Raw genomic sequence first — 20,673 nt, 5'->3', positions numbered from 1 at the left:
CTCAATACTTCAAGAACCACAATTCATGCCATGGGTGATCAAGCCACAACAAGCATTAAGCATAGAAATCAAATACTAACATGAATTGGAAAAGCATATATCATTANCATCACAAAANACATAAGAATTCCATGTTTTACAACTAATCTCAACAAATAGGAAAAGCCATCCATGGAGGAGAACTTAGGGTTCTACAAAATTGAAGAGATAAGGAAGAAATTGAAACCAAAGAGAAGATGCAGCAGCTCCATGCTCCATTTGCGCCTCCCCTTCGCATCTCCATCTCCAATCTGTGACCCATCTTCTTCCTCAACCCAAAAAGGGGCAAAATCACCATTGAAGAAGCTTGAAGACCCAAGGAGGAGTGGGAGAGCTTCCCAACACCCCAAATAGCCTCCAAGGGCCTCTCTCAATCTCTCTAGGTGAAGAATGAAGTGTAGGAGGAGAAGTCCCTAAAAAATCGCGAGACCCATGTTTAAATAACCAATTTTGACATATCAGCGAATATTCGCACCCAGCTCAGATTCCTGGTACCCAGCGCGACTTTTCACTGCATCAGAAGTGAGTTATAGCAAGTTTTCATGCCCAGCGCCACTTTCTGGCGCCCAGCCCCATTCTCTGGCACCCAGCCCCATTCTGTGGCGCCCAGCCTGGAATCTCTCTGCAACTCTGGCGCCCATCTTGGAATTCTGGCGCCCAGCTTGGATTTCTGGCGCCTAGCTTGGGCGGTTTTGACAGCATTCAAAAATTGAGGCTCTTGTGCGATTCCAAACGCGTCCAACATGGGTATTTGCTTCAATTTGATCTTTTATTGTCCCAAAACATGTTCCCTTGAGTTCTTGCTTGTTTTCCTCCACTAGAATTGCTTCCTATTCCTTTATTTCACACACTCAAACATAGAGATTAGAGGTAAAAACAAGCATATACTAAATAAAACACAAGAAAACTAGAAAACACACTAAATGTGAGGATAAAACAAGGTAAAAGCTATGAAGGAGTTGATTTGTTCACAAAATATACACACACAAACACGTAAAATCAACCGTTATTAGGCTCCCCCGCCCTACCACACTCACGAGGTTAGTCTGTTCCGACGCGGGAGAATGATGGAAGCCTCCAAGACTAAGACCTCCTGCTACTCCTCACTACATGGTCCAATCCTCTCTACGTGAGAAGAAAGGCCATTGGAGCGTCAAGAAGACCCCCAAAACTGAGCACCAAGAGATTCCACATTTGAAACTTCCATAAGCAACCATGAAGTCATGTTTCAGTCTTTCCCAATTCACACACCTTTGAATTATAATCAAACCACATGTTTAAGCTTTAACGGTTAAGTCATATGTACCAGAACATGCTCCACAACCACTTCCAATCATCTCAAATAGACAATGTTGTCACGTTATCTCAATCACACTACAAAACTCTACAATTTCTTGTAAAATAATACATCCCCACAGGTAAAATTTAATACCATACGTAATCTTTACTACTAATTTTCTATAAAACAATATTATTTTAATATATTTTATTATCATATTTACTTTCTTGCATCTCTTATATATAATATATTAATATAATATATCTCATACTTTCTTTTATATATAAATATTATGATAACAATTTATATCATACGTACTCCCCTGCATCTTATATATCCCTATTATATTAATATAATATATATCATGCTTTCCTAACTTATATTTCCATATTATTTAATAATATATATATATATATATATATATATATATATATATATATATATATATATATCATACTTTTCTAACTCCAGCGCTACTCTTAATACTAACCTAACTTCTAACACCCCAAATTTGTGATAGGCACCTATTTAAACTTATCTAGATGGATATTACCAATATTATACAATGATTTTAAAGTTGTTTAGGCTTGAATTTAACTTCAAAACATCGCATCCTATGACTTATGGACTCTAATTTAATTCTTCCATTTTTAATGTGTTTTAGTTCAATTTTATCTGCCTAACAAGTCACAACTGACTTGTCTAAACTGCCCAAATAGACCAAATGCACTAAATACCCCAAACTCTCAAAATCACTCCTTCACTTCCCATCAAACACCCAAAATGGTTCCTATTTGGTAAACTATTTGTCTAATTTTCATCATAGTAGAGATCTTACTTTCCCCCAATTGGTCATCGGAGAGGATCCAGATGTCTGAACGCATCAAACTTACCTTCGACGCCAGCATATATGACTAGTCGCAACTGATTGGACCAGGCCAGGGCTGCTCTATGATCAAGGATGTGCCAACTCAGGTTTTTAAGATTCATCTATCCTACCAACAAAGAAAGGCTCTCAACAATTAACAATTAATTTATTTAAATTGTCTAACCTGTCTTAGTATGTTATAGACCCAACTACCCAAAGTTACTTCCCACTTACTGCAAATAGGACTTGATCACTACCCAAGCACCATTTTCTCAAACTAGGACTGACTTCCACAAAACGTACATTGCAACCACCCCAAATCAAAGACCAATTCTAGTAAATCAATTCCAACAGAAACAACTCATATACATCCAATCCACATATACCGGTCAATTATTTAAACACACAATATTTAAGCACAATTTCACAATCTCAGTTAGGGCATCCAATAAAATTAAAAATTACATAACGACTTCACAAAACACACCAGTTCAACATTCAACATGTGGATATTTTATAAAATAAATTCCTACAAAATAATTAGCTCCCCTTACCTCTTTGGTTACATAGAACAGTTACTTGGGATACCCTAACAGTACCCACACAGCAGTGAACTCACAGGACCTACAGATCACCAAATAGGTGATGGAGCACACCTCTTAGATCTAGAATAGACTTAAAATGGAAGGTAGAACACGCAAAGCACATGCAACCAGTAAAGTTGCATGCCCTAGGCTCAAGAACAATGAAGAAAAAGAGGGAAATTTACTTACCAGTCGGAATGAAGAAATCAATCAGTAGAATTGGAGCTCTCTACACTACGAATGATTTGGCAGCACCCAATCAAAAATTGAACGGTTCAAAGTGTTGGAAATGTAGAGAGAAGGCAGAACACAAGGTTAGGGCAAAGCAAATGGTTTTAGAAAGAGAAGGGGAAAACTTGGCAAATGAGAATCTGATTTCAGAAAAGACTCTCTCTAAGGCTAAGGCACCCCTTAGCTTATGGGCCTGGTTGCCCCAAATATTAAGGCTCAATGGCTTTAAAAGAATTTTTAGGCCCTTACACTATGGGCATGTGACATTCGAGCATTGACGAGGAAGAGGAGTGATCACGCGCGAGAGTCACAGAGTGCAGCTCCTAGCAGGCTTCCAATGGAAGGGACACATGAACGAATCGAACATACACCGGAATGAGGGATCTAAAGACTGTATAAGTATGGGACTATACAGTTGAAGATAACTTAAAGGAGTTGATTTGGCTAATCATATCAACAAATACATTTGCTTTTTGGTAGCCTAATCCATATTAACCTAGGATAATTTTAATAATAAAATTTTGAATCATTTTAATAAAGATAAAAATAAAATTTATTAAATATTTTAAATTTAATTAATCAAATTTCATAGTTAATCAGATTTCAAAAATAAATATCACATTTCATAATTCGAAAAGAAATAAATACTGAATTTTGAAATCTAGAAAAAGTAAATATCAAAATTTTGGATTAATAAAAATCAGATTTAAAGATTTAGAAAAAAATAAATACTAGATTTACAAATTTAGAAAAAATAAATACTGGATTTAAAAATTTAGAAAAACAGATACTGGATTTAAAAATTTTGGAAGAAATAATTATCAAAATGGAAACAATAAATACTAGATTTTGAAACTTGGGAGAAATAATTATAAGATTTTGAAATTCAAGAAAAATAAATACCAAAATCCAAGAGCAATAATTACCAGAGTGCGAAATCTCGAAGAAATAAATACTGGATTTCAAAAGAGAGAAATAAATACTGAAATTCAAAAGCAATAAGTAACAAATTTTAAATTGGAAAGCAATAAAAAAATGGATTTGGTAATGCTAAATAAAAATCTAGTAAATTCTTATACTAGATTTTTAAATTCATTAAATTTCTAAAGTGAATTTTGAAATTCAATAAGTTTTTAAATCAAATTTCAAAATTTAATTTAGAAATGAAATTTTAAAATGTAATAAATTTCTTAAACCAAATTTTAAAATCAAATTAGATACTAGAGAAGAAAAACTTATGAAAACTTCATGGTGCTTGTTCAGTAAATATTTGGGGCAAATTTGTTTTGCTATATTTTTTATTTTGTAAATATTTAGTGAAGAACAAAGAACTTTTGAAGTACAGTAGAAACCTTGGAAATGCAAGGAGAAGTCCATAGGAAAATACTGATGATGTAATTATTTAAATAATCTGTAATTTACAACATTTCCCTTAAGTTAATAAATGAATAGGGACAATTTCAAACTTACTTATAACATTCTAAAATCTACTCTCGAAAGTTTTTTTAATGAAAATGTTGGCTATTTGAAGTCTTATAGTTCTTTAGTGAAAATGAGTTTTAATTATTTCTTTAATATGTTTGGAGAATTATTGGCAATGCTTATGATCAACTTATTATTATAATACAACTTCCTAAAATATCAACCTTTATTTTAAGGTTATCTAGTATGAGTTTTGCTTAATAACAACAGGACTTGCATGATCTACATCAATATAAAATTTTAGGATCAAAGTGTTTTTCTTCTTAAACTATAGTCTCTTTCTCTTGGAACTTACATAAGCAATGTTTAATTTCATGTGTGATAGATGCATAACTTTTCCTACCTATCTTTAATATTGAGTTTTCTCTATTCACTTATGATTTTCTTCAACATAGATGCATAACTTCCTTTTTAGATGCATATTTATGAACCTGTAAAATATTTAACAAATGCTATTTCTTACTTCTTCTTTCTTTTAAAGAATTTATTTAATGTTTTTGTTTTTATGTCAGAAATTTCATAACCAAAATAAAAGATAAGATCATTTTATAAGATATAAATAAATATAAATTTTATTTTACCAGATAATTTTATAAGTTTAAATTCAACTTAAAATTTACTTTTAATATTTTTTAATTTCAACCTGTTTGCAATGAATTTAATATATATAGAACTATGAAGATGAAAAGTATACTTTGACACTCATATTTTCTCTTCTTTTAATAATAAAATATTATATTTCATAAATAAAAAGAAATATAAACAAAAATTTTAAACGAATGTATTTTAGAAAAAATAAAATAAGATAAAATTAAAAAATGATTACTATAATAAGAAAACAAAAATGAGCATAGAAAATAAAGAGGCTGAGAGATATGGATAAGTGAAGAGTTGCAGGAAGTAAGACCAAATAGAAAAAGAGGCCTTCGCAATGAAGAAAGCTTCTATGGAGTTGCCACCATGAAACCATTCCCGCCACGTGTCAAAACCCCAGATGCTCATCAGCCTCTCCAACACCATGTGAGAGAGTGCCACGTCATCATGCCTATCTAAACCTACCAATCTCGTTTCCCTCTTCCAAAACGTAAATTGAATTCTTCAACTTTTTCTTAGACAACAAGTCAAGCATGACGTTTGTGCTCACAAAACATACAAACATCCAAATCAAACAGCCGCAACATAGGAAAATCCAAAACCTCTCTAAAACCCTGCAAGACAATTTGCTACCAACTATTTCATATCCCGCACCAACTACTACAAGGAACCATATTGCATGCTACATGCTTCTTCCATAGCAGAATCGCATGAAGACCAATACTAACGTTTCTGGGTCAGTAGCTCATTTCTTCATTCATCTCAATTTGCTGTTTTTCATCTAAACTTCATCTGGGTTTTATTCTGTTTCGTTCATTTCATCCTTTTATTTTCTCTGTGCTGCTTTTTTTAGTCAAGAAAAAATTGGGTTACTTTCTGTCACCCAATCAGATTTCGTGCATAAAAAATCATGTTGTTGCTATAGTTTCTGAGAAAATTATTAGAGAAGTCAATAAGCTTATCATATTTATCGACATGTGATTGGACGACAGCATAAAATCTTTTACGCTATCATGTCATACGCTGATTACTGTAATCAGTTTCTGATTACTGCATAAGCTTTGTTTTGTATGTTTCTATGTAAAATTTTCTTTGTTTGAGTGCGAAGTTAAGGTTTTTATTTGTTGATTGGAATGCGTGCAGGAAGAGGAAATCGCGTAAGAGGCGCAGTAGTGGAAGTGATTCTTTGGAGAACACTCTTGAAAAGTGGAAGGAGTATAACAGGCAGCAAGAACTTGGGTCAAGAAAGAATGGGGTGGAAGTGATTCAGAAAGCTCCTGCAAAAGGGTCGAGAAAAGGGTGCATGAGAGGTAAGGGAGGGCCTCAGAACTCCGATTGCAAGTTCAGAGGTGTGAGGCAGAGAATTTGGGGGAAATGGGTTGCTGAGATTCGCGAACCAATCAATGGCAAGCTTGTGGGTGAAAAAGCAAATAGGCTTTGGCTTGGTACTTTCTCCACTGCACTTGAAGCTGCTCTTGCTTATGATGAAGCTGCTAAGGCCATGTATGGCCCTTCTGCGCGTTTGAATTTTCCAGACCCTTCTGTGGAGCAAATACTCTCTAATGGATCATCATCATCTAGTGGATGTGATAAAAAATCACTGAGTGGTTCTTCAGAGAATGACGGTGATGTTGACAAAGCTGAGTCGGAAAGGAACCTTCATCAGCCTCATGAAGAGAAACCTAGGTTTTCTGAGGTTGGTGTTTTTGAGGTAACACAAGAGAAACTGATTCTTTCTGGAGGTTGTGTAGCTGATGACTCGATAGAGGAGTTGAAGGAAATGACAAGTGGCTTTGAACAATGTCAAACGAGTGAGGAATGTAAGGCAATAACTTCGAAGAATATTAAGTCTGAAATACCAGAAGAAAGTGAAGGGATAGAGAGAGAATTGGAGAGGTTTTTGAAAAATTCTGGCATAGGTGAAGAGGATACTCTCTTGCATAATGAGACTTTGGACATAGCCATGAATACAGGAGCTAACTACTGCAGCTCTTCTGATGCTGCTGAACATGACATTGTGGAGAAGAGTGAAGAAACAAGAGGAGAATCAGTTGAAACTTTCAAACCATGTGAGTTAAGCTGCAGCAACCATTGCCTTGGGTGTATGCATAACATGCTGCAAGATAGCAATTCAAAACCACATTCTGAGCACTTAAATAACAACCGATCTGAGGCATCCATAGCAAGAAAGCATACCGAGGAAGTAATTTCTGAAATCCTGGGTCTGTGTCACAGCAAGTGCTTGAAGATTAGTCATGATCAGTCATCACATGAGCATTATACAACTGAACATTTTGATGAGACGAGAACTAAGCTTAAGTGTTTGGAATGCAAGCTGAGAACACATTCTATTCATTACAAAACTCAGGCACCCATAGTTGGGGATTCCAATTATCCTTCAATGCAAGGAATTCATATGTTTGGTGGTGGCACTGTTGGACCAATTGAAAGCATGTCCCAAATTGATGCTATGAACAACATCAACACAAGCAGAAATTCCCTACCTGGATTTAGTTCTGGGCACAGTAGGAAGTTGTGTGATCTTTCTCAACAGCTACACAAACTTGGTGGTTGCCTTCCAGAGCATTGGAATAATATGCAGTTTGCAGACTTGGAAGTGGGTTATGATTATAGTTTCTTAAATCCTGATTATGATTTTGGCTTATTGGAGGAGAAGAAGTTACTTGATGTATGCTTTCCCCAAATAGGATCCTAGTATTCCTGAAGACTTGCAGAGTTTGTTTTTCGCTTTGGTGGGGTTACTTATAGCATGTTTTTCCCCCACCTTGCGATTCAATAAATCATGTTTCTGTTCTCATTCACTATAGAGACTTTGTAGTAAGAATTTTGTATCATGTTAATAAGTGTTTTACTATAATGCTAGCTTATAACCATAAACTGAATTCCCACGTACATTATGGTTGCCACTTCCCATAAAGTTATATTTGATATCTTAAAGTGCACATTTCATGACCTTTTAGTACAAAAGGCGTACTTTTATTTTGTTATTACAAGCACTAGCTTTTGGTCTAGACAATAGTGGGACTAGTTCTTTCAAGGTTTTATTTTTCCTAACTTGAACATAAGCCAAGAAAAATTCTAAACAAACTTAATAAATATAATTTATTTACTGCTAAAGAAGATCTCCAAAATTTCAATTCAACTTTAATATTATATGAACATGTTTGAAAATTAATAAATCTACTGCTAAGAATTAACATTTAATCTTTAAAAGGAAAAGGTTAAACTCTTTCGACAAGAATAATTTAATTTAGTTTTAACCAAAGAGAAAAATCATTTAACTTTTCATACGGTTGTTAAGATTATCTTTGATGAAAAACTTAAGGACTATATTGACCACTTAAAGTTAATAACAACTATTTACTTAATAACCACTCACTGACGTTGATTAATAAAAATAAGTAATAATGAAAGACAAATTAACCATATGTATATGAAATCATTAACAGCTAATACAACCACTAACAAAGTTGTACATACTACATATAATACCGACCTAACTTGAATAGCAGCAAAGGACAATTCAGAGTACCTATTTTCACTTTACACTGCAGCCTTTACCAATGAAAATATACAAAATTCTGCACAACTTCGTAATGAATACAAATTTTGAACAAAAAGTAAGCTTGTCATTAACCATTTTCTCCTTCCCTGTTCTGTTGGTCATTCATTATGTACCTGTTATGCAGCAATTGCTGAGACATTTTGATAATTTATTATTGGCCTGCTATCATGCTGGATTCTCTTTGATTGCAAGGGTTTAGAGTCCGCATATTAGAGCTCTTTGAAAATCGACAAGTCATGTCCTCATCATCCAAAAAACGGCTTTTTAACCTGGTTATGGTTGGAACTTATGAGTACTGAATACATTACTTTGAATGCATTGAGTCAATCTTCTGCTCCGTCTTTGTACCAGATTGTATCCCAAGGCCCACTTTTGCTGCTCAACCTTAAGAAAAGAAAAATATTAACTCAAAAAAAAAAAAATCTTAAGAAAATTTTGTTCGTGTATGCATGCCCTACACCTCCCTAGTAAAAAAAAATCAAGATAGGAGATAAGAAAAGGTAAAAATGCAACTTGATGACAATTCGTATTCATCCAACATGTCCTGTATGTTTTTTTTTTTCCTTTGCTCTTTGAGCTACGATTTGAATGAGTAGGACTAAAGGGTCTTAATACACGAACATGAAGTTTCCCAACTATCACCTACAAAATGAATTAAATACTATACCTCCAAACTCCAGCTACAACACGCAAAGCCATGAAGATAAACAATCCAGTCCAGACTCCAGGAAGCCCTATTGGGGCAGCCACCAGAAGGAAAGTTGAAGAAACTAGTCCAACCAGCACCTACCCAAAACAAAAGCGAGAAGAAAATAATAGGACACGAGGAAATGAGTTCATAGGAAACAATCACATAGAATAAGTAACTATCTCTCAATCACCGAACTAGGCAAATACCATTGAGTAAGCAGCGTATCCATAGTCTGATACCCCATAATAAAGCCCGTCAATAACAAATGCCAAAGCATTCACTGGTTGAGATCCAGCAATAAACTGCATGTGAAACTAAATGTCAAGAATGCCATATGACTTGTGTTTTCGTGCTTCCACAGAAAGAATGGAGAATTGCACAGCATATAATGAATATTTATTAGTTATACTAAAAGGTCACCGTGTTTTAAATACCCATCAATCACAATAATTTTGATACTGTCCAAAAACATTAGCTTTCAGGGTATATCCACACTAGAGGAAGAACAATCAGGCAAAAAAAAAAAAAATAGAAACAGACATCCAAATGAAATGCATTCTTCTATTTTCCTGAACAAACTTCTTTCCTAGAAAATGCCCTATAGTGCTTTCAAACATAAGTATTTCAACTTGGAGTTGGCACTCATGACTAGGCCAGTCAGACCCATTTCTGTCAGGCAGAGTGGCTGCTTATTGAAGTCAATCCAAGTCAGCAAGGGAGTAGCATATAAAGCCTACAAAATGACAATAAAGGTTACTTTCTGCGAAACTGTGGTTTCTTACCCATATACCTGAGCGAGCAACATCCACAACTTCAGAATCTGTGCTAAATAAAGTAGAAAATGATCCAAACCAAAAGAATAAGATCATGGACAAACTGAACCCTGCTCCTAAACCAATCTGTTTAAAATGTAAAATAGAGTAGGAGAAAAGAATTCTGGGTCAGTATAAGTTCCAATCTAACTAAAAGAAGGTATGTAAGAAAGAAGAAAGCTATTTTTGGTGACAACCTGTATCACTCTGTATATAACAAGGCGTGCTTGTTTATAATTTCCCACGGAGTAACTATTGGCAAGAAGTGCCTGTAAAGAAATGTCATTTTAACATGACCGGTAAGTTTCAGCCAAATAAATTTCATAGACCTAATAATTTTGACGTAGTTAGTTTGGATGCCGTCTTCAAATAATATGAATTCTACTAATTATAGATCACATCATCTGTATCGTTTGAAACTGCTTATGCAGAGTCAATTCTTCCAATCCTGCCAACTGCTTTCTTTTTTGGTAATGTATTGGATTTCCTATTATAAATTTTATTCTTCTACATTCATGCGATTTTGAAACTGGGTGAGATGAAGTGCCATTGAGATATTTATTGATAATTAAAACTGGTATAACCTTGGTGTATCCAAACAAAATGCAATTTATAGTCCAATGCAATATAATTATCTAACCTGACCAGCAAGTGCCAGAGCATCAGTGAGCAAAGACACAGACAACCAAACTTGCATGCAAATTTGATGACCAGCCATAGGTATAGGGCCCTGCTGAGCTGCCACAGATGTTGACAGTGTCACAGTTATAAACACAGCCAAAGTCCTAGCAGTAAGAAGACCACCTACAAAATGCAATAGTCAAAAAGTAAACATGCTGCATCCCTCCTTATAGAAGTTGTTAACCAAACAAAACATTTTGAAGCTAATGAAGCCGTACTCCCTTCCTATAATAAAACTCTATTAACTAATTTGCAGGAACTAAGAACATTAGTCAATTCAGTCTGTGATGAGACCCAGAGGATGAGTGGGCTTCATGAATCACTAGCCCATGAGGGTAGTAAGACAAGATGGGGAAAAGCATATGTGAGAAAGAAGAATTGTATGGCTAAGGCGGCATGACTTACGGGTAGAGCAGTTAGAGGAGAGAGAAGAATATATGGGTGAGAAAATGCTCAATGATGGAGGGAAGAATGGGATTCCTATTTGTATTCGTTTCTGCTGTTAGTTAAGGGAGGACTTTTTATGGTAAAAAGAGAGAAGCGGGTGAGACAACTAAGGAACAATAAATTAAACAGAGACCCAGGGACATAATGGACAATGTCAATGGAGAGAAAAGTAAGAAATGAATAGCATCAACACCTTGAAAGGGGCCTGGAGAGCCATTAGCCATAATGATAAAGGATAAAAAACCATAAGAGGTAAGAGACGATAAAGGACACTTATTACCAAATATATGATTGGTGACAGCAAGATCGAAAATCCAAAAGCTAAGATAGGTGGAGTGAGTGATACTTGTGAATGAAGTGTCTATGCGCACAACAGAAGTAGTGGAATTGGAGGCTTGACATTTCTCGTACCATTTGAGGAAGTCATGAAAAAGAGTCGGAGGTCTAAAACTATCAAAGGGAGTGGCACCAAAATTAGAAGGCATGGGGGTGCAGCCTGAGAAGTATGAACTGACAAGGGCAATCTGACAATTTATAAGATTGATTAATTGTATGACTGAATTTGTGATAATGATCATATTTGGAACGACATTTGTCTAATGTGCAAGAGCGATTGTTGTCATTGTACTAAGATTCCAATGCTAAGGAATCACAAAGAAGACAAAAGAAGGTATGTTAGGTGATAACTTGCAGGACACACGTAACAAGGTGGCGAACAAACAATGTTTAGTGTGAGCAAAATTTAAAACGCATAATCTGATCACAATTTGACGAATACTCATCATGAAGCCCATAAAACGCCATCAACATAAAGAAGGTTTGACTTTGCTCTAGTTCTTAGGCGGGAATGGCAGTAGGAGGCAATAGTTCATAGAAATCATGTAGAAGATCATGAACTTTTCCTAAGTTTTCAGCCATGAGGCTATCAAGGCTCTTAGGGGTGATGACACACTCATGAGATTTTGGCAAACACCATAGAGGCAAAGAGCATCGTTCATGTGCAACAATCGGATTTCTTCCTAAACCCCAATTCATGTGTCGTGAACACGAAAGGTCAACTTCAGAAAAGGGAGAATAGTTGACTTAAGAAAACAACATACCTGTGCATCAACTTTCAACTATCAAGGGTGATCTTTCTGATCAATGGAGGACATTTTCTAGGTGAGGTGTTACGTTTCCGAGTAGGAGCCGTAACGAAATCCCCCTCTCACACACTCAAAACAAGCAAAAGAATAATGAAAGAATGGAACTGAACAAATGAATATCTTTTATTGATGGTAATATCTGAATAAACAAAAGTAAACAATAATTGGGAGCATAACCTCCTTCAATTATTTGGAAGCATAACCTCCCTTCCAGGATGGTAGCCGCCTGTCACACAAACTCAATATTCAAAAGCATAACTCTAACCCTAGACTCTTCCTATATTTATACTAATTATTTTTCGCCCATACTCTGCTAAATCTTTCTCTAAAATATTACTCTAAATAAAATATTTCCCTAGAATATATATTTATTTACTCTAATTATCTTATTCTGAATATTTCCCTGGGATATATCCTTATTTATTGTAAATATCTTATACTGAATATTTCTCTAGGATACATCTTTATTTACTGTAAATATCTTATACTGAATATTTCCCTAGAGTATATTCTTATTTACTATAATTATTTCTAAATATTTCCCGCCTATCCTAATTGTTGTCCCAGTTAGGATAGTCACTCTTCAACTGATCGGCTCTAGCTCTCGTTCGGCTTTGCTTCCCCTGCACCCTACTGTTCGGCTCCAGCTCTTCATCGTATTCCATCGTTCGGCCTGACCTTTCCATGCCTTCCACCGTTCAGCTTGACCTCTCCCTGCCTTCCACCGTTCGGCTTGCCTCCCCTTGCCTCCTACCGTTCGGTTCCAACTCTTCACCGTCTTCCACCGTTCAGCTAGACCTCTCCACGCCTTCCACCATTCGGCTTGACCTCTCCCTGCCTTCCACCGTTCGGCTTGTTTCCCCTTGCCTCCTACCGTTAGGCTCCAGCTCTTCACCGCCTTCCACCGTTTGCCTAGACCTCTCCACGCCTTCCATCGTTCGGCTACCGTTCGGCCTCACTTCCCTCTTACCTTTCTTCTCCTTCTCATATACTTTCCAACCCTTATCATTACCTCCCACCTTATACCTAACATGAGGTGATCAACACAATCTTGCCCCTTAAGCCAAAACTTGATGCAAATATTTAAAATGAGTCCCAACCATGAAGCCAAGACTAGATCGGAGGAGAGGACATTGAGGCAAGTTTGACGCCAATGAGATTGGTTGGAGATGGTTGAACACACTGCGATGCCTAGTTGCCACGAAAAGAGAAGTACCCCTATTTCTAGACACACATGAGGGTGTGTGGATGCTTTGATGGTCATGAGTCTAATGGCACACTGGTCACCTAGGCAAGGCAACTCTAATGGTGGGCAATATCATCACATCACATTTGATCATTTCATTATCGTTACCAACTTTCATTGAAGGGCAAGGACAGAAAAAGCAACAATTGAACTTAATTGTGAAAGACATACCAGATTTCAGATAGCTAAAAAATTTTCTCCCATCAAATTCAAAAGGGATTAGCAACACTTTGCCGCTCAATTTCCATAGCAGTATGAAAGCTATTAAGTATCTGGTGAACACAGAGAAACCCTGTTAAAATAAGATCACGTGAATTAAGGGATTTGTGCAAGTGCACTGATAATACCAAGTTTACCACATCATTGACGTACTCAGAGATCACAGTAGCAACTGCAGCTCCACTAACACCAAGGCCAAAAAGAAATATTAAAATTGGATCCAATATGGCATTAAGAAAGTTTCCCACACCTGACATTCCAAGACAAGCCTTCATTATTTACACATCAAGCAACACAAGTACACATCAACATTAGCAGGGTTGCATGGAGCATTTCGCAATGTAAAAGCATGAAGCTGCCAGTCAAATTGTACTATCAATTTATATAAAACCATCATATAATCACGTATTCCCCATTACATTGTAACTTTTAAAAAATGTAAACTTTGTCTCTTTTCATGATTCGAAAAGGCATAAGTGTTATTTCTTGTCAAAATTGAACTATCTGTTAATAATAAAAAATTCAGAATTGTCAGTTAAAATTATTGAGAAAATACTGTTGGTAAATGAATACTTTGTCACTAGTTTTATTTGTATGTAACATGAGTAGAGAAAGAGAGTAAGCTGCTGAAATACTTGCCAACAGCATATAGAGGTGTCTTTGTATCCAAAAATCCACGAAAGGTGCCTTGTGCAGCTAATGCAAGCACGATTGCAGGAGAACCAAAGGCCCTCAATGAAAGAAACTGCTCAGCAGGTCCACGCATTGGAGAATCCTGTACAGCATATAAAAATGGAAAAACATCATGCAAACAAGATTATAAAAGTAAAACCCAACTATATAAAACTAAGTGTCCAGGAAGAGAAGCCAAAAAAATCTTTTTCTTTTTTAATTTCATGACACCCAAACCAACAAAAAATACATATTTGAATTTTCTTGCTGTGGATACCATAATACTGATAGCTAATGAATGCAAAGGAAAATTGTATATTTATATTGTTGAAACTGATTGTTAATATTATGTTTCTCAAAAGTCAAATCATGTAGAATTAACAGTTTGGTTACAAATACAGCACATAGTTGGTGTTTAAAATTTTCCAAATTGTTACAGAACACAAAAGAGCTACCTCAAACACATTTCATATACCAATTAAAAGCTATCTTAAAACAAAACATAAGTCTACATCTGAAAACCCATTGTTATTATGTTTTCCAACATTCAGATGATTCATTAAAATTACTACACAGCATAAAATAAGAGTAAGAAAAAATTGTTCGCAATTATACAACATAAAAGTAATAAAACAAGCTTACGTGAAATTAATTACAAGTTCATAGCAAACCTCATATATAAGATCAAAATATTAGGTAAACCTGAAATATTGCTTTGGGTTAACTTAAGATAGATTGTTCATGATAGATTTATCTTGTCACACGGAGGTTGTCCAAAGACATTTAGATCTAAACCTGAATAAATACATGTGCTTCAGTTGTTCTGAGATAATGATTATTCTTTATTTTTTTATTTTTCCTTTTCTTTGTGCTGAGTGGGTGGATTTGTTTAGCCAATAAAATGCAGAGTCAGAAGAAATTATAACATAAGGAAACGTAACATCACTTATATGAGAAAATATATGGATCAATGATTGGCCAAGTATGACATACAGCAGGTATACCCATGATATTCATAAGAATGCCAGAGCCCAGGGTAAGCGCCACAGTTTCCCCAATTCCAAGCGCTGCAGCAAGTGCTAAAGAGGTAGAAACTGAAGGAAGGAGCTTCTTGCTTTGGTACTTGCCTGAGAAATCGTGATAACACCCACATGAGATCAAAATTATTAGTGGGTACATCTGAACAAATTAAAATTATGACCACGTCCAGGAAAATTAGACATTACTAAAACTTTGTGATACCAACCATTTCCATCTTTTGGACTGGACTCTACTTCCCTGTTAATCAGTGCTTGCTCCTCCGCCACAAAGGATGTAGTAATATTAAGTAATGGAACATTGAATGCTTTTGACACAAGATTAAACACAGAAGCTGAAACCCCAACTGCAGCCAATTCAACTGCCCCTGCATAGAGGGATTTGATTAAGGGAGAATTCTCTCTTCAACAGTAATTATTTATCAATCCAAATCAGAACAAACAGAACCAGAAAAAGCAAATACTTGCTACTCGACGAGTAGAAGGTAAACTTTGGTTTGAGAAAAAGCTCTATGTAATTATTAAAAAATCTGTTTCATAATTTTGAGAATTTGTATAAGAAATGACAAAAATGAGATTTAAATTGTTTTCACCATTTCTAGTATAGAGACTAAAACGGGAAAAAAAATATGGCCTTTTGTAAATTTGTAATTAGTAGTAGTAAAAGTTGAAAACGACTACCGAATTCAGAATAAAAAGCTGCAGCCAGCTAACTCGCTAATCTTTTTTTTCCTGAGTTAAAGTAAAGCTCAGACCATAAAATTCACTCCCACATAGATACCTATATGGCCAACAAACGCAGTGTCAATCAATGAAGCAATAGGATCAGCCGCCAACGCCAAAGCAGCAGGCAGAGCAATGAGCACTATCTCCATCCCAAGTTCATCAAATTTAAACCAGCCATTACTGTTCATGGCCCAATAAACAAACTTCAAAGTAAATATATGCTTCAAATAAAAGCATAGACGATAAATTCATCAAATTTAATCCACCTATCAAAGCCCAACCTTCAACTTCACAAACCCCAAATGTGTAAATGAACAAACAAACAAACAAATAAAATCCCAAAACAAAGCATAAACAACCAATTCATCAAATTTAAACCCCAAAACCCGAGAAACAAATATATAGAAATAAAACTTCATTTTAATACGAAAATTTTTCACTGTCAATCAAATAGAAGTAACTCTACATGTAAAATTTTTAAGTAGTTATTTAAAAGTGAACATTTTTACAGCTACTTTGTTCCTTTAGTATAATTGGGAATCACCGGTCACAATTTTTTATCTTTTTGTTAGTTTCTTTCTTCTTTTCATTACATATTATATATCATAAATTAAAAATATTATTAAAGATATAACAGGAAAGCAATGATCAATCAATTGAGAAATAGAAAGTATTTAAATTACATAGAAAGAAAAACATCATTAGACTACGAGTATTTAAGTTAAATAGAAAGTAGATAGAAAGAAAATATGAAAAAAAAATCTTCAGGCTAAAGTGGTCATAAACATAAAATCTATCTCCTATTACCTCCTTCGAAAACTTCTTTTCGTTTTTAAATTATGCACAATTTTAGTTCTGAGATAAATTTCTTTTATGTTTCCTTCCTATTTGGTTTTACTGAAAGTTCACAGAGAGAAGTATATACAATCAGACCTGAATTCTAAGATTGAAAAACTTGAATATTAAAAGGAAGATAAAAAAGGTTCTAAAAGGATAAAAAAGTACCTGAAACGACGACGCAGGGAGGAAGATGAATCATGAGAGACGGGTGGAGCTTCAACGGAATCAGTGTTGGCATTGTCGTTCCGGGAAGAAGCTCTGGATGGAACTCGAACACGAAGACGCGCGAAGCAATGAGGCTCAGTGATTGGTTTCAGTTTCAACTTTGGGGATTTGATAGAGTGTGTGCAAAGAAAAGTAGTAGAGAGAGAAAACGCCATTTCTGAATTTGGAGCATGAGAATCAGAAATAAATAAATGAGAGTGGAAATGCCAAACAGAGCATAACCATATATTTATTGCATTTTCATTTTTATTCTTATTTTTTGTCTTTCAAGTTAACGGTTTGTGTGAATTTATTTGGTCACAAATATCTGGGTTGGTGGGTCATAACTGGGTTTTCTTAATTCAATAGTTTTGGAAAAATATAAATATTTATTTTTATATAATTAAATTTAGAATAAATAGTTTTTTAACATGGTAATTATATTCTAAATCTAGAATAAATATATTGAACCAAAATTTTTTAATAATTTTTCAAGATTACATTAAAATGATAGGTTGAAAAAAAATTAAGTTAAGAACATAAAATCCCAAATTTTCAACGATATTAACACTGTTATGGGATAGATTATACATCAGTAAAAGTATAACAGTTATGAGGAAACTTTATATAGAAGTTTATAAAAAAGAAATCATACATAACTATAAACATATACACAACATCAGCAACTGAGAAGTCTAAGATTGGTTTTTTTTTTCCATCACCGTCACATAACGTTGGATCTAAGGATAGTTTCTCATCTACTTACATCATAAAGATGGTCATTGCAACTGAATTGATAACAAACACAAAACACAAAAAAAAAAAGGTAACTTAGTTTATCAAAGAGCGCACAAACATCATTTATATCCATCATTAAAACAGATCAAGTATCAATCACTAAACAACATTCACACGCATTTCAACATCTAACTCTAGATTGACCATACGGATACATGCATATAGATACCCTGCCTTTGAGGTAGAAGAACAACCATATCCTCATCAATAATCACCACACTCCAAGGTTAATCTTTTCAAGCATCTATGGCTAATAAATAACCAATAGAAGCCTTATGCTACTATCCACCGCATAACCATCATTCTCTTCTTGAGACTGAAGGTCATTGAGAGTGTTAGAATAACCTCTAATTACTAGCTTTCTATATCAACACATACACTTACACATGTAACCATTACAAAGGAATTCTCCTTAAACTCCTTATAACATCATTCAAATGTCATCACACCTTTCGCTCATATCACAGAGTATAAGGTAACACATCTTATCATTCACAACTAAGCACAAAAGAGAAACAACCATAAAAATGACCAATGAAACCCAAACTCATTCGTCCAACGAGTAGTCTTCACTCGCCCAGCTAGAGTAAACCTAGTGCCTAACGAGTTGACTCGCCTAGTCCTAGCAACTACAATTCAAACATCCTACAAACTTGCCCAGCAAACCAAATTCACTCGCCCAACTAGTGTGAAAATAGAGAACTCCCACAAACCAGCGAGGAAGCTCACCCTGCCCCTGAAACTCACTGTCAGAACCCTTATCTTCATAAACCAGCAACCCTTCAAATCTACCAAGAACACCACTCCAACCTCTCATGTCCTTTCCCATGCATTTCTACCAACTTCTAACACTCTTAAATGTAAATCTACACTACAACTGACATGTCTATATACATATAACTCAATCTAAATGAGTTTTGAATCATTCTACCGTGAAATTCCCATCCAATTTCAACTCAATTCCCCACTTTATGGACCAAATCAAACCTACCAATTCTTACTCTTGACCAAACAATTTAGAGGTTTGAACAAGTCGAAATGGACTCAAAAGCAAACCCCAAACTTCCCATTTTACCTAAAATCTTCTACTTCTAAAATCCACTACTCAAAACCTCAAAATACACTTTAAAGCTAATGAACAACACAACCTATCATCTACTATGCAAATCTAGACTATATACATGTCCAACCATCATCCAAACCAGTCATAAATGACACCACCATAGATATCAAATTCTCATTTCTTTCATTTTGTCATTTTTCCAAAAGTCATCTACCAACACCTCCCCTTTTGACCAAAATGATATAAATTTCTACAATCTCAATTTCCAATTCAAAAGTCCAACAAAATATAACAATACCATTTCACTAAATTATCATCAACAAGATTAATCCAATCAAAAACATACTTATACAATATATCAAGCATCATACCCCGAATTCCACTAAATCAAAACAACATTTTCACCAAGCCATTCATTTCTAACATAATTAAACCATACCATCATTATTAAAACTCATCATGCATAATTGAAACTAAATACTCAAATCATAAAACTAGTTTTCCTTACCTTAAAAAAAACTACCACCGCTCTACACAGCTCGTTGTTGTTGCTTCGAGTTCAAGGAATTCTAGAAAAACTTACAAACCACAAGAGCACGATCAAAGTAAGTCCTTATGACCTTTAATTGACAAAGAGATAGGTAGAAAATTAATTTAACACATGCAAAGAGAATCCCTATGCATGAATTTGCCCAAAGAGTTAAAGGAAAAAGGAGCAAAAATTTAATTGCTCTATAAGGAAAAGTGATTGAATAAAAAAGAAGGATCTTCCATTGTCATCACCCATACATCTCCTGATCATCAAATGAATAATCTAGACGTTAGAAATTGTAGAGAGAATGCAGAGAAAACTAGGAGAAAGGTTTATAGAGAGATTGTAAGTGTTTTTGATAATGAGACGAGTTTAGAAATTTCTATTTATATTATTAAATTATTTAACTTTAAAATATTCAGTCTCATTATTTTAAAACATTTATCAACTCTAATAATCTATGTTCTAGAGTATTACAAAGAAAACAAAGAATAAACACTAAAGAGAGCAACTTTAGATAGTTGTGAAAATTTTAATTAATTATTAAATTGAAATTTTTAATAAAAAGAAAATATTTTTAATCAAATAAATAAATAAAAAATAGTTGCATGATGGAGAATGTTAATGTCAATGTTTTAACATCTCTATGCTAGAGAAAATGTTTATGTTTTAACATTTCTATGCTATAGAAAATTCATATATAAAATATATTTGCATTTTTTTAATTTAAAAAATTAAATATAACTGTTAATATAAGTTCAATATATCTTTAAAAATTATTTATTTAATGTAAAATATACTAAAAATAGAAGTAGAATGGAAGAGTTGTAGAAAAGATAGATATATTTACATTTAAGAATAAACTTAGAAAAAAATCGAATCCATAGAGAGGAAGGA

The 20,673-nt window shown here is 34.5% G+C and overlaps 2 protein-coding genes across 3 annotated transcripts; one reads left to right on the top strand and one right to left on the bottom strand.

Annotated features, from left to right (window-relative positions):
- Positions 1 to 5,607: 5,607 nt before the first annotated feature.
- LOC106758920 lies at positions 5,608 to 7,990 on the top strand. Its single transcript, XM_014641933.2, has 2 exons — positions 5,608 to 5,813; positions 6,221 to 7,990. Exons 1-2 carry the CDS (start codon positions 5,788 to 5,790, stop codon positions 7,791 to 7,793), a joined length of 1,599 nt encoding a protein of 532 aa, XP_014497419.1. The 5' UTR covers positions 5,608 to 5,787; the 3' UTR covers positions 7,794 to 7,990.
- A 516-nt stretch (positions 7,991 to 8,506) lies between these two features.
- Positions 8,507 to 17,621, bottom strand: LOC106759373 (protein DETOXIFICATION 44, chloroplastic). Of its 2 annotated transcripts, XM_014642522.2 has the most exons (13): positions 17,345 to 17,621; positions 16,395 to 16,519; positions 15,823 to 15,981; positions 15,570 to 15,703; positions 14,544 to 14,679; positions 14,058 to 14,154; positions 13,857 to 13,957; positions 10,807 to 10,970; positions 10,364 to 10,435; positions 10,137 to 10,253; positions 9,561 to 9,656; positions 9,331 to 9,449; positions 8,507 to 9,047 (listed from the first exon to the last, which is right to left on the bottom strand). In XM_014642522.2, exons 1-13 carry the CDS (start codon positions 17,557 to 17,559, stop codon positions 8,987 to 8,989), a joined length of 1,596 nt encoding a protein of 531 aa, XP_014498008.1. In that variant the 5' UTR covers positions 17,560 to 17,621; the 3' UTR covers positions 8,507 to 8,986. The 2 variants fall into 2 exon arrangements, with proteins under 2 accessions (XP_014498008.1, XP_022635280.1); XM_022779559.1 differs by lacking the exon at positions 16,395 to 16,519 and having other exon boundaries at positions 17,345 to 17,531.
- Between the last annotated feature and the right edge of the window lie 3,052 nt (positions 17,622 to 20,673).

This window comes from Vigna radiata, chromosome 4, assembly GCF_000741045.1.
Source record: "Vigna radiata var. radiata cultivar VC1973A chromosome 4, Vradiata_ver6, whole genome shotgun sequence".
Lineage (NCBI taxonomy): Eukaryota > Viridiplantae > Streptophyta > Magnoliopsida > Fabales > Fabaceae > Vigna > Vigna radiata.
The sequence above is the reverse complement of the archived record's forward strand: the minus strand, read 5'-3'. Positions and strand labels throughout refer to the sequence as shown.